General features: G+C 49.8%; 3 protein-coding genes across 5 annotated transcripts; 1 reads left to right on the forward strand and 2 right to left on the reverse strand.

Annotated features, from left to right (window-relative positions):
* The first annotated feature begins 2,174 nt into the window (after positions 1-2,174).
* On the forward strand, positions 2,175-8,037 carry Rec8 (REC8 meiotic recombination protein). The gene is made up of 19 exons (XM_026406040.2): positions 2,175-2,285; positions 2,378-2,446; positions 2,523-2,665; positions 2,750-2,825; positions 2,938-3,058; positions 4,291-4,375; positions 4,961-5,040; positions 5,196-5,328; positions 5,411-5,483; positions 5,565-5,656; positions 5,821-5,870; positions 6,143-6,280; positions 6,555-6,621; positions 6,719-6,882; positions 7,053-7,101; positions 7,371-7,437; positions 7,550-7,681; positions 7,758-7,864; positions 7,952-8,037. The coding sequence occupies exons 1-19, from the start codon at positions 2,230-2,232 to the stop codon at positions 8,035-8,037; spliced, it is 1,788 nt and encodes a 595-aa protein (XP_026261825.2). The 5' UTR covers positions 2,175-2,229.
* A 104-nt stretch (positions 8,038-8,141) lies between these two features.
* Ipo4 (importin 4) lies at positions 8,142-17,176 on the reverse strand. The gene is made up of 30 exons (XM_026406078.2): positions 17,044-17,176; positions 16,875-16,961; positions 16,675-16,754; positions 16,538-16,579; positions 15,982-16,111; positions 15,714-15,893; positions 15,389-15,454; positions 15,175-15,276; positions 15,005-15,088; positions 14,591-14,755; positions 14,439-14,492; positions 14,170-14,279; positions 13,541-13,649; positions 13,245-13,374; positions 12,940-13,053; positions 12,722-12,835; positions 12,374-12,494; positions 12,090-12,201; positions 11,868-11,986; positions 11,676-11,753; positions 11,544-11,601; positions 11,343-11,448; positions 11,066-11,259; positions 10,873-10,920; positions 10,375-10,500; positions 10,074-10,282; positions 9,828-9,960; positions 9,636-9,740; positions 8,619-8,688; positions 8,142-8,493 (listed from the first exon to the last, which is right to left on the reverse strand). Exons 1-30 carry the CDS (start codon positions 17,110-17,112, stop codon positions 8,363-8,365), a joined length of 3,246 nt encoding a protein of 1,081 aa, XP_026261863.1. The 5' UTR covers positions 17,113-17,176; the 3' UTR covers positions 8,142-8,362.
* A 328-nt stretch (positions 17,177-17,504) lies between these two features.
* Tm9sf1 (transmembrane 9 superfamily member 1) lies at positions 17,505-27,275 on the reverse strand. Of its 3 annotated transcripts, none has more exons than XM_026406079.2 (6): positions 23,382-27,275; positions 22,735-23,096; positions 21,333-21,954; positions 20,869-21,054; positions 19,287-19,560; positions 17,505-18,121 (listed from the first exon to the last, which is right to left on the reverse strand). In XM_026406079.2, the coding sequence occupies exons 2-6, from the start codon at positions 23,077-23,079 to the stop codon at positions 17,728-17,730; spliced, it is 1,821 nt and encodes a 606-aa protein (XP_026261864.1). In that variant the 5' UTR covers positions 23,080-23,096; positions 23,382-27,275; the 3' UTR covers positions 17,505-17,727. The 3 variants fall into 3 exon arrangements, with proteins under 3 accessions (XP_026261864.1, XP_026261865.1, XP_026261868.1); XM_026406080.2 differs by having other exon boundaries at positions 22,735-23,111; XM_026406083.2 differs by lacking the exon at positions 23,382-27,275 and adding an exon at positions 23,312-23,365.
* Positions 27,276-27,556: the final 281 nt, after the last annotated feature.

Genomic DNA, 27,556 nt, shown 5'->3' on the forward strand with positions numbered 1-27,556 from the left:
CTTTCCTTTTCCTTGAAAACAAGGATTTGTTTTTTTCCTTGCTGTATCTCCAATGACTAGAGGAATACTTGGCACATAGTAGACATGGAATAGGCACATAATTAATACCTGTCAAATTGAATGACTAGCTGAATGAATGAACATATTAATATATGTTCTTTGCTCATCTCCTAAACTAGGTTCTAAGCAACTTCAGGGTAGGTGCCCCCACTTCATCTTTGAATCCCAAAGTATTTGTAAACATCAACAACTTGAGTACAGTGCTTGAAACAATTTGTAAGTGTCATGTGGAAACTAGTTTAGCCAATCACAGTGGAACAGGGATTTGGAACACTGGAATTTAAGAGAGCAGCATTCCCAACCAGGTTTTCACTAGGGAGCTGCACAGGCTAGAAGAAACAATCATAGTGGATTTCTGCTTTCTCATGTGTAAAGGTAGGGCTTGAACTAAATAGCTAAGGCAAGTGTTTTTTGATGTTATTCTTTTGTTTTGGGGGTGTGAGGAGCCTAGAGCCTCACACATGCTAGTAGACATGGACTAGATATCTAAATTCCTTTCAGCATTGACATTCTGATTGTAAATATAGGGCAACTGCACAATTATGTGACAAACACTCACTGCTCTGGATGCCTGATAATCCCTACAAAAACAAGATCCCAATCTCAAGAGTTCCCCAATTGAAGGGGACTATAAAAAGGTAGGGTCAACTCAGCTGCAACAAGAACTAAAAGTCTTATACCAGAGTCTGCCAAGAATCGATTCAAGAAAGATTCAAAGAAATGACTGTGCAAAGGTCATAGGCTCAGGAGTAGCAAGGGGTATTTACAACTACAACCATACTACCTAATTGTGTAGTGGGAGGTGTTTGCTGGCAATGGAACCCAGGGCCTCATGCTATGCAAGCACTCTACCCCTAAAGGACATCCCCAGGCCCTTTTATTTTTGAGACAGAATATTAAGTTGCCCAGGCTGACTTCAACCTTTCCATCCTCTGCCTCACCTTCCTAAGTACATGCATAGGACTACAGGCATGTGCCAAAACGCCTGCCCATACCATTTCATGTTAACAAATAATTGTTTGAGCCAAATAGCTTTTATAGACCAAAAAATATGCACTGCATTCAACAAAGCTCTGAAGCCCATTTCAGCCAAAAGAACGTTCACAACTCAAAAAGACCAGATGAGGCATGCCCCCAACCTAAGTTGTTCAACTTTAGGAAATGATCCTTGCTATTTCCTGTGAGATGGACTTATTCCTCTTGGACCTCTAAGGCCACCTCACACTGTACCTCCCTAGCATAGCATAGGCCCTAGTTGGACACAAAATTGGACTTGGAATTTGGAAGAAAGGGCAGGGTCTATGCATGGGTCAAGCGTCCTTAAGCCTTGGCAACCCAAGAAGGTAGGGTAGTTGCCCCCGAAGTGACCCCACCTTGCCTACCAATTGAGACACTTTGTTACCAGACCTGGCGCCAGCTAGAGCCTGGTTTGCTTCCCGCTCATTGGCCAGAGAAGCTCCTCAGAGAAGTCCTTGTTACTACAGGCGAGAATGAGAGCCCATTGGCCAGGACACTTCACAATGCCCAAACGGCCTTCAGGGTTCTTCGGATTGGTTCGCTGTCTTGTCTCAATGACCCTATGGCCTGGAACCCTGGCGGGCTGCTCGGTGCCAGGAACAAGCGCTCCCCTCAGACGCCAGCTCCCCATTGGCTGTCCTGGCACCGCCCTCCCAACCAGGAGCTAGGAGCAAAGCCTCAGAGCGCGCTGCCTGAGGCCAGACCTAGTACCACGGGAGAGCGACCCAACCGAGTGTGAGACCGAGGAGCTCGGCCTGTCTCCCTGGCCTCGAAGGTGAAGGCCTGCTATAGAGGACGCTGTGCTCCCTGGGGACCTGCTCTGTCTCCCAGCGCGGGGCCTTCCCCTCGGAGCTCCAACCTGGAAACCAACCCCGAAGGCTTCAGTAAGTTTGACTAACCCACTTAGGTGCGAACCCACTTAGGTGCGGCGGAGAGAGGCGTCCCAACTCTGCGAATCTGCCGTTACCCCTTAATTGTTCAACCAGCAGCTGTTGATCGCTTCATTAATTTAGTTTTCTGGGTCCACCCCACCGTGCCACTTGTCTAAATCCTTATTTTTCTCTGATGTGCTGGAATCTTGTGCCCTAAAGTATCCCGATTGAGATCCTAATTGGGAAGTGGTGGAACCGAGGGTGAAACCCCAGAGGGACGATGTTCTACTATCCCAACGTGCTTCAGCGCCACACTGGCTGCTTTGCCACTATCTGGTGAGGGCCAGACTGGTGGGAATGCCGGGAGAGGTAACCGGGGATCCCAGACTAACGGCTTCCTCTCATACTCACCTTCCCACCCGCTCCAGGCTGGCAGCTACGCGCGGCAGCCGGTTGGTGAAGCGTGAGTACCTTAAGGTGAACGTAGTGAAGACCTGGTAAGGCCCAGAAAAGGCGGACAAGGCTGTGGGGCGGGTGCTGGGTGCTGATGATTAGGGTATATTGTTTCCCCAGTGAGGAAATCCTCAATTACGTGCTGGTGCGAGTGCAACCTCCGATGCCGGGCCTGCCGCGGCCGCGTTTCTCCCTCTATCTCTCCGCGCAGCTCCAGATAGGTGTGATCCGAGTCTACTCTCAGCAATGCCAGTACCTCATTGGTAAGGCTGGGAACCCTAGAGATGCGGCACAGCTGAGTGGCCCTCTGCTAAGCTGGCTCTTTACTTTGTCCTTCCTGCCCACAGAGGACATCCAGCACATCCTGGAGCGCCTGCACCGTGCCCAACTACAGATTCGCATTGATATGGTGGAGGCTGACCTGTGAGTGTCCCACGGGAACTGGGATCATGGCAGACTGGATGGAGCACCTATCTTCTTCTTGGCCTCAGCCTATCTCAACATCCATCCTTGACAAGCCCACATTCTCTCCCAGACCCAGTCTGCTGCTTCCCAACCACCTGGCCTTGATGGAGACCCTAGAAGATGCTCCAGACCCCTTTTTTGGGATGATGTCCGTGGATCCCAGACTTCCCAGCCCCTTCGATATCCCTCAGGTAGAGGTTATTCTAGAACACCTCAAAGTTTGACAGAAGGGGAGCAGTATCACTGTTGTCTAAAACTGGGGTTCAGGAAAAAGCCTGCCATAGCTCTTCCCCAGAAGAGATGGGGAGGGCACTAACATGGTAAGTCCATATAGGCAGAGCCCCCTGTATTTGCCTCCTCAGGGCCAACCTGCTAGGATGATCTCCTTGCTGGAGATAGCTCTGTCCCTACTCATTTCCACATTGTTCCCACTGCCAAGGCTCTAATCCAGTTCCTCATCATCTGTGCACTGGTGTTCCTTACCCCAGTCCTCCTTTATCCATTCTCAACACTCCCACAGCTTAGATAATGTCATTCTGTTTCCTGGTTCCAGGCTGCAAACAGTACAAGCATTTGGAACTCTGCATACCCAGTTCTGAGATAGCCACCTTCCTACTTTTCTCTCAGCTGCCCCTGAGGTATCCTTGGCTCCCAAACATCAATTTAGTCCACGTCCCAAAGATGCAACATTCACTTCTTTGCCTATCTAAAAGAAGTGTGTCCCTAGCCTATAATGGTCACTCTTCATTCTCTACTAGTCAGTTTCTACATATACAGACCAAGCTCAAATGCTTTTTTTTTTTTTTATACCAAAGATTGAACTCAGCGATGCTTAACCACTGAGCTATACCCCTAGCCTTTATTATTTGTTTTGAGACAGGGTCTTACTGAATTGCATAGGGCCTCACTAAGTTGCTGAGACTAGCTTTGAACTTGTGATCCTCCTGCCTCAGCCTTCTGAGCCGTGGGATTACAGGTACATGTGCCACTGCACCTGGCTTGTTTTATCCTTTGCATCAACTCTTGTTGGGGTCATGTAGAAACAGGTCATCTGCTCAAAATCAAGAATCTTTGCTGTTTACTTCTGTCCCCCACAACAGTTGACATAAGGATGCAGGGCTTCATGCACAAACTGACAAAGGCTTGATAATTTGGGGGTGAGGGCAGGAAGAAGAGGAAAGGAGAGCAGATGGTGAGTGGATTTATTGCAAGCTAATATCAATGCCACAAGAATTAGGGGTGTAGCTCAGTAACTGAGCATTTGCTTTGCATGGAGGAGGCTCTAGATTCCATCCCTGGGACCTGCTGCCAAATAATTAGGTATAAAGGGAGATTACCAACTGCTGACCATTGAATACTGTGAAAGTGGGAAAGCAGAGGATTGAGGCTGAACCATATCTTTTGTTCTATTTCCTCTTCAAAGATTCGACATCTTTTAGAGGCTGCAACTCCAGAGAGAGTTGGTGAGAAGACCCCTCCTGAAGTCTCTACAGAGCCCAGGAAGCCAGGTCAGCAGAGAATCTTCCTGGTGAGAGGCATAGGAAGGTCCAAGAGCTGAAGAAATAGCTATCTTTGAGCTTCTTTTAATAGACAGGCCCTGTGAGGAGCACTTTATGTGTGAAACTTATCACTGTCTCACAAGAGTCCTATGGGGCTGGGCATGCCTGTAATCCCAGCAGCTTGGAAGGCTGGGGCAGGAAGGTCACAAGTTCAAAGCCAGCCTCAGCCAAAGCAAGGCATTAAGCAACTCAGTGAGACCCTGTCTCTAAATATAAAATAGGGCTGGGGATGTGGCTCAGGGGTCCTCAGCCAAAGCAAGGCATTAAGCAACTCAGTGAGACCCTGTCTCTAAATAAAATACAAAATAGGGCTGGGGATGTGGCTCAGGGGTCGAGTGCCCCTGAGTTCAATCCCTGGTAACAACAAAAAAGCAATGCAGACAGGGTCAGGCCAGTTGACTGGACTGGTTCTGACTAGAATCTAACTTAACTCAGCTCTGTAGTCCATGCTTTTGATCACCACTGAACCGAGAAATAGTATGGGAACTTGAAAACAGGCAGAGGGGCTGGTGTGTGACTTCCCTCCCCCTCCAGACAGGATCTTGGTTACTGTGCTGTCTCCTGAGGCCATCACCCTCCAGGAGGCAGAGCCCATACGTATGCTGCAGATCGAGGTGAGTAATCCCCTAGCACATGGGGCCTCAGCCCCTTGCATCTGTTTCTCTCTGCCTGGGCTTGTAGCATGCTTCTTAGATCCACTCTTCTAGATCCACTTGCCTTTTTCAGAATTGGGACTGAGTCCCTTCCTAAGCTTTTCCTCTTTTGACAGGGTGAACAGGATCTCCCGGAGGTCAGCCGCCGAGACTTGGACCTGCTGATTGCAGAGGAGGATGAAGCTATCTTGTTAGATGCATCCCAGGAAGGCAGGCCTAGGAAGCGGAGGGCTCGTCTGGCTCTGGATGGTCAGAACCCTAGCACCAGCAGTCTGGGGCTTGGCAGTGCTCCCATTTCTTTCCTGCCCTCTGAGCTCTGATCTCTCTGCAGAATCCAAGGAAGAACCCCGTGCCATGGAGGGTGACACTGTAGTTTCCGTGCTTTCGCCTCCAGCTCCTGCACAGTAAGGGCAGGAATCCCTGTACCAGGTAAGGGGTCAGTGCTAAGAAGGATGTCCTAAACCCACTTGCCTATTTCCCTTAAGGGTAGAAGGAATAGGAGAGCCACTTCCAGGCCAGGTCCCAGGACCTGAGGAACTTAAGCTGACAGGCTGGGAGCCTGGGCCCCTGATCACTGGTGAGTATCCACCATGCTCCTGGGCTTTTCTGGGAAGACCTCCATAGGTTGCAAATAAAGGTCCTGTATCCCAACCCACTGGAGGGTGGGGTGGGACGTAGCTTCTTGACCATGAAAGTGAAGGGGCTTGTGGGACAGAGCCAGGATCTTGGGTATTGTTGCAGAGGTGACCCCTCCACAGGAGCTGCGCCTGCCGGCCCCACCCAGCCCAGAGGTGAGCAGTGTCCTTTATAAGCCACCTCCCTTTCTTTGTCCTGCACCATTGTTAGGTTACTTGGGACTTTTATGATTAGTAAAAGATGACCCTTTCCATACCCCATTGTGTGGCTTTACTTCCCAAATGGGTACCCTCATGTAAGATATGTGCTGCACAAGTGTACAGAAGCCTTGCCCAAGATCCTACCCCAGGCAGAGTATGAAGCCATTAGCAGCCCATCAAGATGACAAGAAAAGGAGTGTTGTGTACCCATCTCCCCTTCCACTCAGCTGAGGAGGCCCCCACCTCCTGGGAGCCCTCCTACTCGCCGACGCCGACGCCAGTTACTGTTCTGGGACAAGGAGACACAGATCTCACGAGAGAAATTCCAGGAACAGCTGCAAACCAGGGCCCACTGCTGGGAATGTGTGAGTGCAGCCCAGGGAAAAGAGGGACACAGGTCAGACTGGGCCTTTTAAACTCATCAGGGGGAGCTCTGGGAATCCAAAGAAAACTCACTTGGTTCCTTAGTGCATGTGGATTTGCACATGCACTCAAGTCTCCATGCACTTCTGGTTAAAAAGTCCTTTTAGAAATGAGGAAAGTAGAGGGAAGTCAAGAGGCCGAGGCACAATATGTAGCAGAGGTGAAGTGGCACTGAAGAGGCACATAAGGGGCTTCTGGTCTTCCCCCACCATACAGCCAATGGTGCAACCTCCAGAGAGGACCATCGCAAGCCCAGCAGAACTGTTCCGAACTCCAACTCTCTGTAAGAATGGCAGCAGTTGGGCACATGGGATCTTTAGAAGCAATATTCCTCACTCTTAGTGTTTCTTATAACTCAAACCCAGTCCCCTTATCCTCAGCTGGCTGGCTACCCCCAGAACTACTAGCTTTCTGGACCCGCTGTGCCCAGGTACCCCCAAAAATGCTCAGGCGAAGGCCAACCCTGGAAGCTGAAGAGGAGGCTGAAAGGGAGGCAGCAGCAGAGGAGGAAAGAAGAAGGGCTGAAACACTGAGTGAGATCGAGGTAAGTGCACCCACACCACTTCCTTTAAAGTCCCAAAGCTCTGCTTTGCCTGAGCCCCTGCAGGCTGCCTTCTGCTACAATTCAACAGTGCAGGTGCACTGAACTAGTGCCTTCTATCAGAAGCCTGAATCCAGATGCTTGGGTCTCAGTTTTTATTCTTCCACCTGCAGGTCCTAAGGGAGGCCCAGGAACCCAGTGGTCCCCTCATGCTATCTTCAGGTAAGCACCTGAAGAAGAGGAGACAGCAGATATCATACACTAAGCAATGTTTTAAGAGACTAGTGCCCCAATTGCTGAAGTTGTTTCCATCAGGCAGAGAGTGTTACACAAGGAAACAGACAGATTCTCTTCAGTTCTCCTGCCTAGGTGCTTTTCACAAATCCATATGGCTCTGGTATCTATTCATACAGGATGGACTTTTTTTTTTTTTTTTTGGTGGTGCTGAGGCTCAAACCCAACACTCTTAGCACCTTTTCTCCCCACAATAGAACTCTCCCTAGAAGCAGCAGAAGAGGAAAAGTCCCGCATCAGCCTTGCCCTGCCAGAAGAACGGTGGTAAGCAACCAGGCTATGTGAGCCTGGGCCAGAGGGGGTCAGCTAGGATGGCTGTGCTGACACCATTGTCATGGCCACCACCTTCCCTGCTCTGACTCCCACATTCTCCTAGGGCCTGGACTGAGGCAGAGCAGCCAGAGCCCCCTGCATTGCCAGTGGTGCCCGAGCTCCCAGAGGTGCCCGTGGAGATACCTTTGGAACTGCCCCCAGAGCCTGAGCTGCTCTCATTGGAGGCAGTGCACAGGTATACCAGGGATGGGGTACTTCAATGGGGATGGACATGGGCTAGGGTCTCAGCTAACAATTCTTGATTCTTACAGGGCAGTGGCATTGGAACTACAGGCCAACAGGGAGCCAGACTTCAATAGTCTGGTGTCACCTCTCAGCCCCCGCCGGATAGCCTCCCGGGTCTTCTACCTACTCCTGGGTTAGTGCAAGTATAACAGACACACAGGCCAGCGGCCACTACAGATACTCTTTGTGACCTGCCATCATCTTCTCTTCTCTTGACCAGTGCTCTCAGCACAGCAGATCCTTCTTGTGGAACAAGAGAAGCCATACGGGCGCCTTCTGATTCATGCAGGACCCAGATTTCACTAAGGGTAGAGCCCATTTATAAGCCTTCATTAAACAATGCCCTGCCTCACTGGGCCTTGCCTGCCTCGTTTCTGTATAAGTATCTCAAGCCTTCCAGCTCTCAGAGCTATTATCCAAGCAGAAAACAAACTGCCTTTTTTATTGTATGATGTTATGACTCAACCTGTAACAGATGCAGTCCCAGGGACACCCCTGTAAGGCAGCAAGCAGGGTTGACTCCAGTGGATGAGGCCCAAAATCTTTGGTAAGGCATGAGCAGGAACTGGGGTCAGAGGTGGTCTTAGGGCCTGGGCAGACTCTGCTCTCTGGCCCAGCTGCGGCTTGCATTCTAGGTGAGGCCCAGCACGGCTTGGAGCTCCTGAGCCTTGTCAGCAGGCAGTGAGCCCAGTGCCGTGTGGAAACTGTCCATATGTTGTTTGGCCAGGAATGTCAGGAGCAGCAGCAGTGCAGCCTTGGTGTCTGGGTGGAGTGCAGAGGGAGAGGTCCTGATGGGGGACTGCACTCCTAAATATTTACTGCCCCACACCGGTTGAACCCTGCTACTCTGGTCTTCTCCATTCCCCATCCAAGACTGCCACCCTTACCTGGTGGTATCTTGTTGTCAGCCAGAATGAGGCTGCAGATGCGCAAGAGTTCAGGAGCCACATCTACAACCTGTGGAAAAAGAGTGGTTGACTCAGGGGCAGTAGCTCCTATGGGCCCTCAGGACTAGGAGGTAGGTGGTTGGGAAAGAGGCAGTCTCCTGTCATAGCTATTTGATTCACAGGCATCCAAAACAACTGTGAACAGAGTAAGAAAATGTGGTAATAACTTTTTTTTTGGAAGGGATGGAGATGTATGACCAAGAATGACTAAAGTCATAGCCTTAAGTATAAAAGACTTTTAGACAAAGGTAACACAAGAACACTGGAACAGCTGGGCACAGGGGGTACACGCCTGTAATCCTAGCAGCTCAGAGGCTGAGGCAGGAGGATTGTTCAAAGCCAGCCTCAGAAATTAGCAAGGCCCTGTCTCTAAATTAAAAAAAAAAAAAAGGCTGGGGATATGGCTCAGTGGTCAAGTACCTCTGGATTCAATTCTTAGTATCAAAAAAAGGGGGGGTGGTGCTGAGGTTGTGGCTCAGTGGTAGAGCACTCACCTAGCACGTGTGAGGATCTGAGTTCGATCCTCAATACCACCTAAAAATAAAGATATTGAGTCCAATTATAACTTAAAAAAAAAAAAAAAAAAAGAACTTTTTGGTACAGACAAAATCTCATTCAGAAAGCAGAGCTATTCTGATTGAAATGACAGTGAGGTGGCTCAGAGGTACCCATGGTTCCAAAGAGTAGTTTCCTAGCCCTGGTCTAGGAAATAAGTCTAGGAAAATTTTAAACTACTAGCTCAGCCCAGAGGGTAGAAATGGAGCTAAGGGAAATAGAGGAAGCTTCTTTTCTCCTACTACAAGATGGCTTGTCAATCCTTATGGACAATTAAGAAAATGTGAAAGTAGAGCATAAGAACAGCTGGAACTCGCCTCCTACTCGCTGCACTTATCACCGGTCTATCACTGAGACTGGAGCATTATGCTCCCTCATGGGTGCTGCCAGCATTGAGGTTACCTGGTCAGGACTGTTCTGGTACAGGAAGCTGAAGAGGTGCCCCATGGTGACCCACTCCTCCAAGTCTTCCCTCAGTGGCAGGGCGTGCAACAGGGCAGCCAACACCTGGACACAAAGATGCCTTAGGCCTATTTGTCCTGCCCCTCTGCCACCCTTGGCTTCCAGACCCTGTTTGATATGCCCCTTCCTCACCTGCGGCTCTGGTTTCTTTGTCGGACTGGCCATTAGCAGACGGGCAAGGGCCCCACAGATGTTGTCACGGACACGATCATGTCGCTCCCGTGCCAGAAGAGGCAAAAGGAGGCCCAGCAGCTTGGGGAAGTGGCTGGTCCACAGTCAAGGAATAGGTGCATGCACACAAGTAGGCCTTGTTGTTCCGTGAACCCTTGGGACACTCTCCCAACCCCACCCTTCTAATCACCTACAAGATAAGGATACTCCTGAGCAGGGCGGCCCCCATGCTCTGCCAGTACTCCCAGTCCAAAAATGGAATTGCTCCGCACCTCAGGGTCTGCTTCCCGAGCAGTGCTCAATAGCACAGGAAGCAGCCGAGACACAAACTGAGCTGAGGCAGCACCCAGACCCTGAATGGATTCTGCTAGTGTCCCCACTGCAAAGGACTTTTCTGCCACTGTACAGCCCTGCTTCTGTTGGGGAGGAGGACAGAGGAGTGTAAATCAGCCTGGGACTAGGACACAGTTGGGGACCAGGGTTTGAAGCCTGAGGATGGAGCACTCACCGTCTTACACAGCAATAATGGCAAGAAGCCAGCAAAGAAAGGAGCAAAGTTGTCTCCCCCAGCTGCGGCGGCCAGGGCAGGGATGGCCTCTCCAGCATGCTCTAGCAACATGGCGTCGTATTCAGCCTATGGAGCCAGATTACGGGCTGGAGCACCAGGGCCAGCTCTGGGCCTGTTCACACTTTTCCACTCAGTTCTGCCACTGGCAGCAGGTGGCTCCAGGCATGGCCTTGGTTGATGGGACTTCCCAAACTTCCAGGCTAGCTTTTGTGCAACTCTGGCCCTCTTGCCCCGCATCTATTGCTCCAAGCCTGCCGAAGTCACACTGCTCTCCCCTGAACTTCACTACCTTAGTGAAATCACAGTTACATCATTCTTGCCATTACTAATCTTTTATTGGCCCTGGCTCCCCCTAGGTCAAAATGAATACACTGTCTATTCCTGATCCTGTGGAGACTACCTGGACTGCCTTAACCTGTTTTCATTTGTAGCTCTCACCTGATCATCCTCCTCTTCCTCTTCCTCATCAGTGTCCTGACAGGCTGTCTGTGGGGAGAAATAGCTCAGCTGAGTCTGGGTTCTCCTGTACCTTCTTTTCACATGGGCACAAAGAACTGAACTTATAATCTCTCATTATCCACTCCTCTGGGGCCTGGCACCTCCTCTTCCCACAGCACCCTGCCCTACTCACCTTCCTCTGCAACACAGCCTTGAGCATGCTACAGAGCTCAGCAAGGCGCCCAGGGTGTTGCAGTGTGAGGGTTCCACAACTGCGCAGCACCCCTGTCAGGGCCTCCAGCACAGCCATTACCACCTGACGCTCTCTTTCCCCATTCACTGTCTGAATGTAGGATGGCACCACCCGGGCCAGAGCAGCCTGCAGAGCTGAGAACATTATTGGCTGAAACCTCAATCAGGCCCTGCTCCTTACCCAGAGCCCCCAGTCTGGCTTGGTCTCCCCTTCTCACCAGCATTGTTGGGTTCTGAGGGACAGCTTTGACAGGCCTTGTGCAGTGCACAGCAGAATTGACCCAGAGCCTCATAGGCTGCCTTCCGCACATTCAGATGAGGACACTGGAATGAAGAGAAGAGGTTCATACATACGCTATGTGGGGAGAGCACAGCCTCAGCCTAAGCACCTCACCCATTCCATTCAATAGGCAACTCACCTCCCGCAGTTTGAATACTTCTTCAAAGGCACTCTCCATATATGGAAGGAAAGCCACACTGTAGAGACACATGACTGTGGGGAAAGGGCTCCCAGAAGGTGTTCCCAGTGCCAGGGAAAGACTGATGCTTACCTGGTGTTCACAGAAATCTCCCCCAGGGCAGTACAGGTATCCTCCTTCTCATCAAAGAAGGCATTCTCCACACTATACCTAGATGAAGGTGGGAAGGCAGGGGTGATAAGATACCAGAAGGAGCACGTCTGGCACTAGCCTTTGTTCAAAATCAAAATCTGGATTCCTCTGAGCAGAAACACCTCTCTGTACCCTGAGATCTCCGAGTCATCCTCTTCCTCCACGTCCTCATCCATGAGCTCTTCCTCCTCTTCCTCCCCATCACTCTCATCATCAAACAGAAGGAAAGGGCTGCTTCCTTCACACTGAGGCTGGATAGAGGATGCATAGCAAGAACTTTGGCTCACTTGGGCCTAAATCACATCATAGGGCTAGCCTTACCTAACTGGCTCAGCCCACCCACCCTTCGCTTACCACAATGCCCTCAGTGGAACGCAGTGACAACAGCATGAGTGTGGTGATTTTCGACAGATGGGGTGCCAGGCCCTCACCCATTAGACCTGATAAGGCTGCAAATAGGCTGTAACTGGTAGAGAGAGAGACAGAAGCTGTATGGTGCTGCCACTGTAGCCAGACAGGATGGGAGAGCCTAGGGAAACCTGCCTGTGGTCCAAAACCAGAGGACTGGAGTCTGGGGTGGGCTCTGTGGATCCAGTGGGTGGGGAAGAGGGAAAGGGGCAGGATGAGGGGTCACTCACGTGCAGCGGCGCAAGTCAGGGTCGTCTACCTGGTCGCATAGGCCCAGCCCCAGCTGACAGCATTCCTCAGCCAGGGGCCTCATGGGCTCCCCCACTGCTCGTGCCAGTACCGCAAGTGTCTCTATGGGGATAAGGGCTTGTTGGCACTAGGATGTGCAAGTGGGCTGGGAGACCAAGGTGTAGCTGGGAGGAATTCAGAAATTCCACCCTACTCCAAGGTACAGATTGGAGGGAACACCTTTGAGAAGGAAGATGCCTGCACTACCCTGAGGGCAATGTCCGTGAACATCAGGTGAGCACTGGCCTTTCCCTGGCTCTGGGAACCCTGCCTAGGGGGCCCTTACTCACCCAGGCTCTGGATCTGCACAGGCTGAAGGTCTTCATGGCCCATCAACAGAAATCCCCGAAGATGTTCCATGATGGTGGGGAAGTAGGGCAGCAGGGAGGCCTGAGCAGCTGTGGCTGTAGAATGGAGGCCAGAATATCAAAGGTGGAACAAGGGTGGGGACCTTCTGCTACAAGGTCTTTGGGTGAACCCTGTGCCTTCCTCCTGCCTTCCTCCTCACCAATGGCTCCCATGGCGCTCACAGCCAGCTCCTTGGCCCGGGGGCTGCTGGGATTACTCAGAGGCTGCAGCATACACTCCATAAGTTCCGGAAGATAAGGCTGAACTTTGGGTCCTATAAGAAAGGGCACAGTGCCTTTCCCCAAACTTCTGCAAATCTACCTCCCTCTGGGCTGACCCTTGTGGCCATTCCATGCCCTGCCCCTTTCCCCACTACAGCCGCAATCAGAAAAATGCACATCCTGACCCTCTAGCCAAAGCTGCAGCTTCATCTCCCTCTCCTGCACACCCCACTGCCATCACTACCTAGGTTCTCCACGAAGTTCTCTAAGGCGTAGCAGGCCTTGGCTAGGTGGTGCGTGTGCCCTGGAGGCACAGACTTCAGGTAAGCGAGGAGCAGTGGCATCACCTCCCCTGAATAGCTGCTGATATGGGGCTGGGGGAAGGAGCAAGCAGGTCCAAGTCAGGTTCACCTGTAGAGCACACCCTTCAGGGCCAAGGGCAGCAAGGAGGCTTGAAGAGACAAAAGCTGAGGGGAAAGTGGTCTCTGGCCTGTGTGGGGGACTCCCAAGTGGCAGCTGTCCACATTTAACTTTGCTGACCTGTAGGTTCTCTGAGAACTGGCCCAGGGCAAACAGCGCAGCATTACGCACAACCTGAGAAGGGTCCTCCAGGCCCTTACACACAATATGCAGCAGTGGGGGTAGCAGTCTGGATGGGGCAAGAAAAGACACAGACACAGTCTGAGGGGTGGAAAACCTAAGCTGGCCTGTTCTCTTTATTTATCCTACAAAAACTAAAGCTTTCTCTGTCATCTGATTTTGGGTACCATCCACTGGTCACTAGAGCTGGGACACCATTTCATTAATCTTCTAATCCAGGATATCTTTGAAAGTGGGGGGAAATGCTATAGCAAATTAATGCTTTCAATAATTAAATCCAAGCCAAGTATAGGGCACATGCCTGTAACCTTAGCTATTTGGGAGGCTGAGGCAGGAGTTCAAGGCCAGTCTCAGCAACTTAGAACTTGTCTCAAAAAAAAGGGGGGGGGGAAGAGGTAGGGACATAGCTCAGTTGCAAAGCACCCCTGGATGAAATCCCTAGCACTAAAGTTTTGGGTTTTTTTTCCCCTAAAAAATATGCTGAAACATATAATCTAGAACTACCATGGGATGTGTAGCATTCCTCCCCATGGCCCACCCTCAAACTAGGACAGGAATTTAATGGATACCTCTGCCTGATGTAGTCACCAGCTCCGTCAGACAGCACAGCCAACGCCAGGAGACCAGCCTTACGCTGGTAAGGACTCTCACTTCGCAATGCCTCTTCCAGCATGGGCATCTAAGGGAGCATATGGCACTCTACTGAAACCCTTGCAAGAGCCTGCCTACTCCTGTTGCAACAGGCCCATGACACCTACCAGGGCCCAAATATCCTTGACCTCAGGAGATGAGGGATGTCTGGGGACAGGGACATTAGAAAGTTAAGAGTTACACTAACCAATTGGGGACAGAGCTTCTCAGGTGGAAGGTGTAGGGCCAGCATGTCCACAACCTGCAAAAGGTCAAGGAGGCTTTGTTGACTCCACCTCTGCCTGTTCAACCTCCCATAGCCAGTTAACACCTTGTCCATGCCCTATTCCCACATCCTACCTGTACAGCAAAATGCTTGGGAGTCTCCCCCACTAGCCCAGTCTCCAACTCTTCCTCTTCAGAATCTTGGTCCTCAGGATCCAACTGGCCCAGAGGGGGCTCGGCAGCCATAATGGGGAAAAGGGTGTGCAGTAAGGGAGGCAGGAGACGATTTTTCAGTAAGGCCTTGAGAGGAAGAAGGGAGTACTATCCCTGAGAATCAGCTCCCAGGATGGACTCACATTAAAAATTCCAGTCTTCCAGGTCACAAGGGACCCAGCAGGAGATTCCTAATCTCTTAGGCAGGAGATGGGGTAAGTCTGGGCCAGGGCTTGAACCAGGGTACTTTAGATGCCCTGAGATGAACACAAAGCCCCAACAATGAGAATAAAGGTATAAGTGGAGGTGGGGTGACAGATATCAGAGGGCACTTACCTTGCTCTTAACTTTGACCAAGAAAGTGAGGCAGCAGAGAATACGTACACGTATCGCATCACCCAGGGCCATATTTCCTGCCACCTGCCCAGAGACTAACAAAAATCAGAGACAAGCAATGATACTCCTAGAAAATCAAGTAGCAAGGGTCATGCCCACCTCAGGCTCACCTCCAAGCAGAATGTGAGGACCTCAGAGAGGTGGGGAGTGATGATGGGCACCTCTGATTCCAGCAGTTCATCTAGAGCTTCCAGGGCCTCACAGGCCTTAACCTGTCAGGCAGACCAGTCATTGGGTTACCATGTTCCTCCTCTTCAGGGGAATAGGCTGGATATTCTTGTACTTTCTTCCAAAAGAAGGAGCTCCCCTCCCACCTACCCTTACCTCATCTATAGGAATCAGAGTCTTCACGGCCATGATGAGCTTGGGCACCAATGATCTTGCAAGAGGCTGGGGGACACAGGATGAGCTAAATCACAGAGAGCATGATGCAGCATAATCTCAGGCCCCAGAGGCTGGTAGCTTCCTCATATCCTGTACTCTGAGAAGGGGCCCAGGCATACCAGCCAGGCCCAGCCACCCCCACAATCCCCACAGCTGTTAGGAAGAACAAAGAGGATAAGAAGCCAAAACACCTCTGAGACCCACAGGGTAAGAAGCTGAAGGCCCCAGGATATAGAGCTGGGGGAAATGAGGGCCCACATCTCACCACATCATCAGTGCGGAGGTAGGGGGCCATGGTGGTCAGAGTGCGCAGGGAGTAGAAGAGTAGCCCCGGAGAGCCCACCTCACCAAGAGTCTCATTCAGAAGTCCAAGAAGCTCCTGGTGGTGGGGCTGGAAAGCTTCTGGCTGAGAAGTCACTACCACACTCAACAGCAAAAGCCCCATCTGTCCAGGAGAAGGGAATGGAAGGGAAAAGCTTACATGGTTTATCCAGTTTCTTGGTTCCTCCCTCCTGCCAAAAGTTTGATGGTACCTCTCTCTCAGGGCTGTGGGGGCTGTGAGTACTGTGATGAAGAAGCTGCATGAGCTGAGGCCAGGCCTCCAGGCCTTCCTTTCGAAAAATGGTGGCTGAGAGCTGGGCCAGGCTGAGGCTCACACAGTGTCTGCAAAAGGAGATTCCCCCCAGCAATTATCCTTCAATACCATCCCCTGTGCACGGTGGACCAGCCTCAATGGGGTGGCCAAGAAATTTCAGGTGTGGGCATAGGTCACTGCCAAGTTGGGATGCATGAGATCAGCTCAGAAGTAGCTCAGCAGCACTAGGGGAAAGGAGTGATCTGGAGAATTCAGCCTCAACCAGCCTGAATATCAGTCTCATTCTTCTGACTCTAGTTTGACAGATCATCATCACCCATTCTCAAGAACTTTAGTCTTTAACACAACTTTGGAATCCCTACTCTGTCCGCGATGTAGATTGAAGGCTCTGCCCCCCCAAGTCCCATCCTGGAGCTGAAAGAGAAGGCAGAAAGCTAGAGAGGGTCTCAGCCTGGAGTCAACTGGGAACCAAAGAGAAGGCGGTAGGCACTTACTCTGTCTCTCTCTGCAGGACCGTCAGGATCTGGGACTTGAAGCTGGAACACAAGTGGTAGGAGTTTGTACTCATTCTGCCCAAGAACTGCCTCATCCTAGCCTGGCCCCGCCCTACCCCGCCCCAGGCCCAGCCCACCTCTCGCGTTGCTCGGTCGCCAGGCGTCGCCAGCGGGTGCTTAGTCGTCTGCGGATCAGCACAGCCGCAAACTGGCGGATCTAGGACCAGGAGGCAGGCATGTGAGGGTAGGGACAGGAAGATGCTGAGCGGACCGCAGTGGGTAGGAGGTGGGGCTTGACGGGGAAAGCTCGGCGGATAGGGGCAAGGGCCTTCCTTACCTGGGGGTCGGCCGCCGAGGCCAGCAGGTCGCAGAGTGCGGGCAAGGTGGCGGGGTCCCGAAGAGCGATCTGGAGCTGCTCGGTGGCCTACAGGGAGACTGGGGGGGTCACAGTCGGGCCTTTCCCACAGCCTCCCCCTGGCCCTGACCCTGCCCCGCCTGTCCTGTACCCGGCGGATGCGTTCCGTGTCGGGCAGCAGCAGCTCTCTCAATATCTGCTCCAGGCCGGCGGGCTCCATGGCAGCAGCGGAGCCGCCGCTACGCGGCCGGGATGGGGGAGGGACTGCACGTGGAGGCTTTGACACACACTTCCGGCGGAAAGGGCGTTGCTCCGTGCCCCTTTGGTCGCCAGGGTGATTAAACTCTTTCCCACTAAGAGCTCCCGCTCCGTGGCTTCCGTTAGACGGAGTGCGGGCTGGGCCGCGGAAACAGGGCCCTGGCTACATAGGTTCCCCCAGCCGAGAGTTCCCACGCTCCGTTGAAGAGTTTCGTGCATGAAAGGCGGACTCGGCTTTCCCAGGGACCGCGCCCCTAATGGCAGGCCTCGAGCTTCCATAGCCAGACCAAAATCTCCAAATACAGGTTCCTTTTCTTAATAAATTTTATTTTGATAATTGTAAAAAGAAATCAGGATCAAAACTAAAGGCAACTTAAAAAGTTCAAATATATACTCCTTATATAATAGAGATTTATAATTTCCAGGCTCTCTCTTGGGAAGAAAGGCCCAAAGAGCAAAGGGGCAGGCAACGATGCCATCACACAATTCACTCACTCACTCAGAAGAGAAGCTGGCAGGAGAGATCAGTGGGGCATGAAGGGAGGGAGAAAAGAGCCATAGTTCTGCTACTCAGAACTCAGTCCATCTTGAGGTTAACATATATATAACGGATGAACTTTAGGGAAGAAAAAAAGGAGATAGTGCCCAGCATGAGGAAGAAGACATAACCAGTGAGTAAGGAGTAGCCAAAGAACTCTACTGTCTGTACTGCCCCTGACATATTGGAGCGGCGAGCATAGTAGAAAACCGAGTAGAGAAAGATGAAGAGGCCAGTGGAGCCAACACTCAACACAGAGCGCCACCACCAGCGGTAGTCCTCCCCAGACAACTGGAAGTAGGTGAGTGCAATTGAGATGCAAGCCCCCACACTCAACAGGATGGCGAAGACAAAGAAGAGGATGCCATATAGGGTATACTGTTCTCGACCCCATACTGTGGCAAAGATGTAGTACAGCTCCACAGAGATGGCACTGTGAAGAGAAGAAACAATATACATAATTTAAGGCTATGCAGAACACCATGGCTAAGCCAAAATTCAGCTCACACCCTCCCATGTTGCTGGATCACTGAAAAGTGAGTCCATTCCACTCTTCCCCAGATTTATTTTTTTCTTTTCGGTACTGGGGATTGAACACAGGGGTGCTTTACCACTGAGCTATATCCCCAGCCCTATCTATTTTTTGAGACCGGATCTCACTAAGTTGCTGAGGCTGCCCTAGAACATGTAATCCACCTGCCTTGGCCTCCTTGAGTAACTGGGATTACAGGCATGTGTCACCACACTTGATTGTGGGTATTCTTTTGCCTATGATTAGCTGCCCTTTTTTGGGGGGGGGGGCGCTGGGGATTGAACTGAAGGGCACTTGACCACTGAGCCACATCCCCAGCTCTATTTTATATTTTATTTAGAGACAGGGTCTCACTCAGTTGCTTAGTGCTTCTCCATTGTTGAGGCTGGCTTTGAACTCAAGATCCTCTTGTCTCAGCCTCTTGAGTCACTGGGATTACAGTCATGCGCTACCGTGCCTGGCTGATTAGCTGTTTTTTTTTTTTCTTTTTTCTTTTTTTTGTAATCGTAGATTGACAGAGTGCCTTTATTTTATTTATTTATTTTTATGTGGTGCTAGGCAAGTGCTTTGCCACTGAGCTACAGCCTCAGCCCTGATTTGCAGCTCTTAATTCAAGAACATCTTCTCTGAGAGATTGAAAGCAGAGGTTTTTGTTTTTTTTGGTGCTGGGGATCCAACCCAGGGCCTTGTGCATGTAAGGCAAGCACTTTACCAACTGAGCTATATCCCCAGCCCCCAAAGGACGGATCTTGTCTGTTTTATTTTCTACTGCATCATCTGTCAGGAACAAAGAGATATCCACATGATGCCTGTAAACACTAGTAGCACATGGGGCTTAAAGCCCATTTGATTACTCATTCAATTTATTAAATAAGAGAGTGTTACAAATGAGACATCTGAACCGACTGAAGTTCAGTTGTGCTTGGGGATAGGAGGAACTATTTAATGAGCTTGTAGTGGTACAGCTGAAAAAGGGATTATCATTGAGTTATGGTAGGGAGTTGGTGGGGAAAGGAAAAATTGAAGTCAAGAACAGAGTGATGACCATGGAATAAAGATAGAATACCTGAAGGGCAGGAAGCCTCCAACAGTCATGTGGATGAGAGTAGACTTATACCAGGGCTGAGGTGGGATCTCTCGGGCGATGTTCTTGGTACGACAAGGTGCATCGAAGGAGCTAGCATTGTTCTTCCCGAAGATGCCTCCGATGACAGTGAGAGGAAAGCCTACCAGCAGCCAGACCGTCAGAAGCAGTAGGATGGTGGTGGCTGGTAGGGCCTGTGTTGAGCCATTGGCCCAATGTACCGAGTTCACCACACTCCAGGTCAAGAAGAAAGGCACTGCAGGGATGGGCCCCAGAGGAGGGTGAGCACTAGGAGCTATGTCCCTGGGGGCACCCACTCAAACTGCACCTAAAGGGGAGAAGAGTGAACCAGCCTGCCACTCTTAACAGCCCACCTATTTTCCTGGATATCTGTACAGAGCTGACTGCCTTTACCTCCACCCTTTTATATCCTATTGTTTTGTTTTTGTTTTTGAGTGCTGGGGTTTATACCCAGGGCCTAGTGTGTACTGAGCAAGTATTCTACCACTGAGCCACATCCCTAGTGCTCACTGTTCTTTATTCCTTATATTTTCAACACTCTCCCCCTACCTAGTGTCATCAAGGATCAGGGTAATTGCTTCATCAAAATCTGAGACTGACACAAATCCACCTGCCTTCAGGGGCCTGTCTTGCCGTAATACTGGTAATTTCTAGCATGAGATATTCCTTTGGATTAAGGCCCTGTTTTCAGAAAGTCCTACTTCAAATAAAAACATGATGGGGGGCTTGGTCTGTAGCTCAATGGCAAAGTGCTTGCCTAGCATGTGTGAGGCACTGGGTTCCATCCTTAGCACCACAAGGCATTCTGTCCATCTACAACTAAAAAAATAAAAAATAAAAATGAGGTGGGATATAAGTCAGACGCAAAATTGGGAAGAGGAAGGGTTCAGATTGCACACATCTGTTGCCTTTGAAAGGGCAATCTTGTTTGAAAGGCTAGAGGGACCATACTTCCAAAATAAAAAGAAGTATCAAAAAGTAAACTCAAGGGCTGGGGATGTGGCTCAAGCGGTAGCGCGCTCGCCTAGCATGCGTGCGGCCCGGGTTCGATCCTCAGCACCACATACAAACAAAGATGTTGTGTTCACCAAATACTAAAAAAATAAATATTAAAAAAAATGTTTAAAAAAAAAAAGTAAACTCAAGAGTGTTATTTAAGTATAATGGTTGAGAACACAGGCTTGAGATTCAGATTGCCTGCATCTAAAACCTGATTTTCTACTTTTGGATATAATCTTGGCTAAATTACCTAACTAGCTGAATGAAGTTCAGTTTCCTAATCTACAATGGGGACAACATTACCTACTTCACACACATTGTGAGGATTAAATGAGCTGAAGACATCAAGTGCTTACTACATTGCTTAGGACTTTTTAAGGACTTAACTTTTATTCAAAAGAAATAGATTCTTTTTGATAGTTTCCTAATTCTCACCACCCCCATATTCTTTCCTTTAAAGCTTCACTCTGACTTTTCCAGGTTCCAAGATGTGTTCTTAGTTCCCAAGTTCAGGCAGACCCACTAGGGAAGGGGAAGTCCTCACCAGAAAAGAGACTGGTGGTGAGAATGATGTTCCACACCCAGCGCTCGCCTCCAATCTGCCGGTAGAAGTGGCTGGACACGTAACCAGAGATGCAGCAGGTCAGGGCATACAACAAGATGGCTGCTGAGTTAATAGCTCCATGACGGTGCACGTTGAACATGCCCAGAAGTGCCATGACAATAATACCTACAGGGTGGTAGTGGAAAGCCTATGTTAGGTCTTACTCTTCAGTTCCTCTTGCAGTTTCAAAGGAATCACAACCCTTCTCCCAGACCCACGACTGCCAGCAAAACTATCTTCCCCAAATTCAGTTGTCCAGAAAGCCAGCAATAAAATACACAGCCTCACTAGAGCCTCCTTAACCCTTAGGTCTGCCCTTCACCTTGAACAGAAGATCCAAAGACCTATTCTAATAAACTACCTATCCCTTGAGATAAATCCCGCATTAATTCTTATCACCTCACCAGTGCCAAGGGCCAGGAACTGGGCACCCACACCAAGCACTGCACAGAGCAGACCACGGTATGGAGGGAAGCGGAAGACATCTGTATGGATAATTTTCCAGCCATTGTCACCCTGGTCAAAGTCATCACCAGAACCTCCAGAGGTGGTCTCCTCATCCAGGTTGTATCGAGCCAGATCATTCCGAAGCACACGCATTAGAATGACAGCCACAAAACCCACCAGTAAAAACACAAGCACCATGGAGTTGATGATGGACAACCAATGGATTTCCAATGTTCGGGGAAAGAAACCACCATCATCACCACGGCGCCTGTCACTCCGTCGTTCCACTGAAGTCTCAGACCAGCGCACACTGTAAGTGTGAGTAAGACCTAGGAACTCATCAGATCGTAACCCATCCAAACTGTGGGGCTTCACATCTCGCACTGAAACATTGGCAAATATAATTCGATCACCATGGAATTCTAGGTGGAAGTCCAAATGGGTCCAGAGTCCTATCTTGTGGCTGTGTGGCAGGAAGCCACTCTCCTCCATGTATCCCACAAAACCACGGATTGGCAAGTCATCTACCACAAATTCAAAGTAATACAGTTCCTCAATGGCCTGGCGCAGCTGCTCCACCTATAAAGAGCAAGTTAGGAGACAATCACACAAGGTCTTCCCAGGCCTGGGATTATAGCAGGGTTTCTCAGCCTCAGCACTACCTATATTTTGTGCTGGGTAGTTCTTTGCTGTTGGGAGGGCTGGGAGGTGGGCAGCATCCCTGGTCTCTATTCACAAAATGCTAGTAGTACTTCCCAGTTGTAACAATAAAAAATATCTATAGATGTTGCCAAATGTCTCTTGGGGGACAAAACCCTGTAGAGACTTGAGTTAGACTCAAGTATGTTGTGCACACACACCCCAGCAGATACAGATACTACTTTGACAGGGTTAAGGCTTTTTTTTTTTTTTTTTTTAAGAGGCAAGGTGTAAGACTGGAGTAGACTAAGAAGAAGGGCCAGAATTTGCCAAAGAAAAACCATGACTGGAAGACTAGGGTAGAGTAAAGGAGCCAATCAAGAAAGAGCTAAGGGGTAGGTATGGAAGGAAAGAACTACTCAGGAATAATAGTTGGGACCTTATTATCGACAGAGAAAGTAGGAGCAAAGAGCTGTGGGCTCTAGTAATATCAGCTTTGCAATTCATTAGCCAATCTTTAAGAAGTCACTTCTGAGCAAATAAGTCACTTCTTAGTCAACTGAATTAGAATACTATCATTTGCCCTGTCTGCCCCACAGGGTTGTAGTTAGAATCAAGTCAGATAATGTTCATAAAGGTACACTTGAACCATAAATGCGAGGCACTGTTGGTCCCTGGGAATAACTCCTGGGCTACGTAATAACCAATGTAGAGGCTAACCTGTGCAGAACTGAGTTGCATGTGGCACAGAATTCTTTTCTCCACATTCTCCCGAAAGCGGATCTCATACAAAGACTCTGCCATTCGGTCCCCATCCAGCACTTCACCCAGGCTAAGGCTTTTGTGACGAATCTTCTCAGGGCAGCAGACTGGAAGCTGATAGTAGTGGTAAGTTTCCTGAGGGTTATGGTAAGGTCCCACTTTGTTGACATAAAGAATGACAGGGTCTCCAGCCTTGTAGTGTGTCACACCTTCTACCCCTGGCCCACCTCCGGTGCCCAGTAGCAGTATCAGGATTGGCAACCACTGGCAGCTCCAACTTCGAGGTTGTCCTAGAACTGTCATCCTTAAGGTAGCAGAACCTGTTTGGGGGAATCCTACGGTTACAGAAACTAGGGGTCAACTCATGACGCCCCCGGTTAGGTCCCTCGAATGGACGCCCATTTTGGCCTCCCGACCCCCACACCACACCATATCTCTCTACCCCAAAGACGGGGCTTGGCCTCCTCTCTAGTCCTCCCAACCAGGGGTTCATCCCTCCCGCCGCCCGCCGGGAGCCTCTATTGCGCGCGCTAGCCTGTTTCCATGGCAACGCCGCGCGGCCTCGCAGCTCGGGTCCCTTCCCGCCACAGTTCTGGGGTCCTCACCACGCGGGAAGGGCTGCCCAAGGCGGCGCCAGCGGGCTCTGCGGCCCCGTAGCTGCCCTTGGGCTCCTGCCGGGGTCTCCCCCTGGGCGGCGCGGGAGCAGCAGGGTTGGAGAGGACCTGATGACCGACCTCCAGGGGGTTGTCCGCGGCTGCGCCTGATCGTGGAGGCTGCGGCTACACCACGCTGAATACCGCACTTGGCTCTGTCAAGTGCTCCCCAAGGAGTTATGTTGTCCTCAGAGGCGCGGGTCCAGCTCCGGGGATCCTAGGAAGCTGGGGTCGCCCGTGCCTGGTGGGGAGTCCTCCTGGCGTTCAGGAGAGCAGCCCAGGACACGTCAGTCTTACCACTTCCGTCTTCACGGGCGGGGACCTCAGCCCGGCGGAAGGTTCCTTTCTGGATCCTAGCGGGTCTCTTGCTGCTGGGGCAGTGCGTTTATTTCGCGGACTGCATTCTACCAAGGCCTGGTAGTTAGCATGCAACATCCTTTCGGGATAAGAGTCGCCGTCCGCCTGTCCCCAGGAAGATTTAGGGCGCGAGAGCCCGGGCAGGTAGTGCCCACCTTTGGCTTGAGCGGTCGGAGGCCTGAAATGGAGAATTGGCGGTGGCTGAGTCCCCGTCCAGTGGACGCCCCGAAGCGTTTGCGGGCTGAACCAATGGGACTGCCGGGGCGAGCCCTGGGAGGCGGTTGGTGGCCCCCAACCCAAGCTGGGTGAGGATTTGCACGTCGGTCTCATGCAAGGATACTACGCCTGAATAGCCTCATTCCTTCCACCTATCTACAGTGGCTCCGCGTAAGAATGATAAATATTTGAAGTGTTTTCCCAAAGCTGCTGGAGGCTTCCCTGGCCGTGCGACGACTATTCAGTGCCTGGCGATAAGTAGGCCAGAGCCGGGTCAGGTGCAGAGGCACGCGGAGATAGGGTGTCTCACTTCCATCGGCGAGTTGGGCTGCTTATAGGGTTTTTAATTGGAGGTAAAGAATCTTGTTGACTTTTCGACTCTCTAGATACCTTTGTGCTTAGATCTCTAGATACATGCTCTAGGTGCATTATTTGGGATTCTCTTAATTTTGTTTGCTTATTATCTTGAAAAACTTCGTCATTGTCTGCCTCAGCTTTTGTTCTTAGTACTGGGATGTAACCCCCCATTCCCCATGCTCTACCACTGAACTACAGCCCCAGTCCTTTTTATTTTATCTTATTTTGAGACAGGATCTCGCTAGGTTGCCCAGACAGGTCTAGATCTTGTGATCCTCCTGCCCCAGCCCCCAACCGGAATTACAGGCATGTAATTAGGACTTGCTTGTCTCAGCTATTTTTAAATGGGCTCTGCAGTCAGGGGAGTTATTTCCGGAAGTCTGACCTCTAGGCAATGACTTATGCTTGGCTACCTGGGAATAACTTGTATGGAAGTTGACTTAAAGTTCTCTCTCCCCAGGGAAAGAAGTACTGTGAAAAATCCTAAGAGGTTTCAGGCCTCAGAATTCCTTTATTTACCCACCTCTGTCATTGCTCTCTCTGACTCAGCCTTTCTCCCTATAAACAGGTGAAGTTCCAGGAAGTAGGGGTTTGAGTTTATTAGACTATGATTTTTCTTGTCATTCTTTCCCCACCCCGCAAAGGGGTCTTGCTATGTTTCCCATTCTGGCCTGGAACTTGGGGCTCAAGTAATCCTCCGGCCTCAGCGGCCTGAGGAACTGTGACTACAGATGTGCAGCACGGAACAGACTCAATAATGAATGATTTTTGTAACTACAAAAGTAATTTATAAGCTGGGCCCATATTTGAGGCCAGCCTCAGAAATTTTGCAGGACCCTGTCCTAAATTTAGAAATAAAAATAAAAAAGTCTAGGTAATGTAGCTCAGTTGATAAAGCACCAGTACCCGCCCCCCCCCCAAGCAACTTACAGTAACTTGGAAATAATTTTTTTTAAATACCTTATTTTGCTACAGGGTCTCCCTGAGTTGCTTAAGGCCTTGATAAGTTGCTGAGGCTGGCTTTGAACTCAGCCTCCTGACTACTAGGATTATGGGCATTCACCATTGGTCCAATTGAAATCATCACAACTACCTGGTGTCTCAAACCAGAAATAGGACCTTGATCTCAATTCTCCCAAATATCAGTGTCATTAAATTCCCTCTACTTATTGCCCAAATATCTTCCAATACTTGCTTTCCACCATTTCTTTGGAAAGAGCTCCATCCTCTCTCACCTCAGTTACTGTATCAGCCATCTTGTTAGTGTGGTCACCCTCCCTTGGATCATTTTTCACACTGCTACTGGAAGGATCTTTAAAAATCTGTAACTCAGGGGAGGGCTTGCTGTATGTCAGCTTTTTTATTTTTTTGAACAAGCTCCAATCTTGATGTACAACAAGATTTGACCCTGAGTATATGAGATAAAGTATAAATAGCTTAACATATGAATCCTCTCAGACCTGTATTCTAGTTCTGAGATAGATAGATAGATAGATAGATAGATAGATAGATAGATAGAATTTCTTAAGGTATAGTCCCTTTCTGGAATTCTGTCCTGCAGTTGAGTTCAAATCCTGAACATGGTGTTCTTTCAAGCCTGCAGGCCTCATATTGTTCTTCCTGCATAGACTGCCCAATCTACCATTTCCTATTTACCTGCCTGGAGAACTTTTTGAGGGAGGTGGGTGATAGGGGGGGCAGTACAAACAACACCATCTCTATAAAGCCTTCTTTCCCCTCTCCTTCCAGGTTTGTTCATAGCAATTCATCTCTCTGTACCCTCATTTTATTTATATAAAATCTCTTGTTAATTGCTAACTCCTCAAAGGAGACTGATATATCTGTTTTTGTATCTTCAGGATCTAGCAATGTTTTCATATATACTAGGCAGCTTAATACATGCTCCTTAAGTGAACTGTTTTACTCCCTAAACACGTGAGGGACTAGAGCTATTACCAAGGTACCTATCTATCCAGGGACCAGTTTTGTGGGAGCAAAAGACAGGCTTTCTTACCATTGGTGTGCCTTGATAGATTGAGGATGTAGAGCTGACTTCCAGCAGAACTTTGGAACTATACTGCCAGCAAGGTCAGACTGTCAGTAGGGGAATTTTACCAGTAGCCTGTGGCATAATCTGTTCTTTTTGTTTTGTTTTGGGGGATGGAAGACATGAGACTAAATCCTTGCTCTTTCCTGCCCACCCCTCCCATCTTAAATCCAAAGAACCTGGAACTACAGCCTCCTGTCCTCCTCACTGTCATTTCCACCAAACTTGTTCTTCCATTCCACTGAGACCTGCAACCTATCCTTCTGCCCTTTTGGTCTGTTTCTAGCTTGTCTTCCTTACCTATATAGTGTAGATTCTACATTCCATTATTGTGACCACATTCTTGCCTGTGCTCTTGGTGCCTCTACCATTATTTCATTTTAGTTGCCAAACAAAACTGTAATCTTAGATTGAATTATCCACCAGTATTCAAGCACCTATGGCTAAGATGCTAAAAGAATCTCAACATTGTATGTCTCTAAGTTTTCTTTTCCAGCCTCGCTTGGACTTTCATTGCTAACCAGTCACTGCTCATTTCTAAACCAGGTCCTTTCCATTCTCTACAATTCATTCTTTTCAAACCTCTGACTTCAACTTTCTTTGCATCACTGGACTCCCTGCTTAGCCTCATAGGAGATACAAACAAGAAAATCAGTTTTGCCTACTATTTGGGTGCTGTGACAGTGAAAGTATCAGAGCTGTGAGCGTACCCAGAACTAACTTAACCTTGAGCTGAAAATAAAGGCTTCCTAAAAACAGCTCCACACCATAGTCACAGCTGGTCAGGAGGCTGAGACAGTAGTTTGAGACCAACCTGGGCAACTTAGTGAACCTATCTCATTAGGAAAGGGCAGTGGGAATTGTCCAGCCAAGCATACACAAGGCTCTGGACTTCAACCTCCACCCACTACCACTAAGCAAGACCAAAAAAAAAAAAAAAAAAAAAAAAAATCCCAAACTTAGTGAAAGAAGAATAGAAGTTTTCCAGGCAAACAGAACAAAGATGGGGGGGCTAGGGATGTGGCTCAAGTGGTAGTGCGCTCGCCTGGCATGCGTGCGGCCCGGGTTCGATCCTCAGCACCACATACCAACAAAGATGTTGTGTCCGCCGAGAACTAAAAAAAAATAAAATATTTAAAAAAAAAAAAAA

Source organism: Urocitellus parryii, chromosome 6 (assembly GCF_045843805.1).
Source record: "Urocitellus parryii isolate mUroPar1 chromosome 6, mUroPar1.hap1, whole genome shotgun sequence".
Taxonomy (NCBI): domain Eukaryota; kingdom Metazoa; phylum Chordata; class Mammalia; order Rodentia; family Sciuridae; genus Urocitellus; species Urocitellus parryii.

Coding starts and splice junctions, on each gene's coding strand:
- Ipo4 (XM_026406078.2), bottom strand. CDS start 17,112: ATGGAGCCCGCCGGCCTGGAGCAGATATTGAGAGAGCTGCTGCTGCCC. Junction 13,375..13,540: donor AGTTCTCAGAGAACCTACAG/GTCAGCAAAGTT, acceptor TCCTTCCCCCAG/CCCCATATCAGCAGCTATTC. Junction 11,260..11,342: donor CTCAGAACCCAACAATGCTG/GTGAGAAGGGGA, acceptor TAATGTTCTCAG/CTCTGCAGGCTGCTCTGGCC.
- Tm9sf1 (XM_026406083.2), bottom strand. Junction 21,055..21,332: donor GTTCCTGGCCCTTGGCACTG/GTGAGGTGATAA, acceptor ACCACCCTGTAG/GTATTATTGTCATGGCACTT. Junction 18,122..19,286: donor GGAGGCTTCCTGCCCTTCAG/GTATTCTATCTT, acceptor TTCTCTTCACAG/TGCCATCTCTGTGGAGCTGT.
- Rec8 (XM_026406040.2), top strand. CDS start 2,230: ATGTTCTACTATCCCAACGTGCTTCAGCGCCACACTGGCTGCTTTGCC. Junction 3,059..4,290: donor GCCCCTTCGATATCCCTCAG/GTAGAGGTTATT, acceptor TCCTCTTCAAAG/ATTCGACATCTTTTAGAGGC. Junction 5,484..5,564: donor TCGCCTCCAGCTCCTGCACA/GTAAGGGCAGGA, acceptor ATTTCCCTTAAG/GGTAGAAGGAATAGGAGAGC.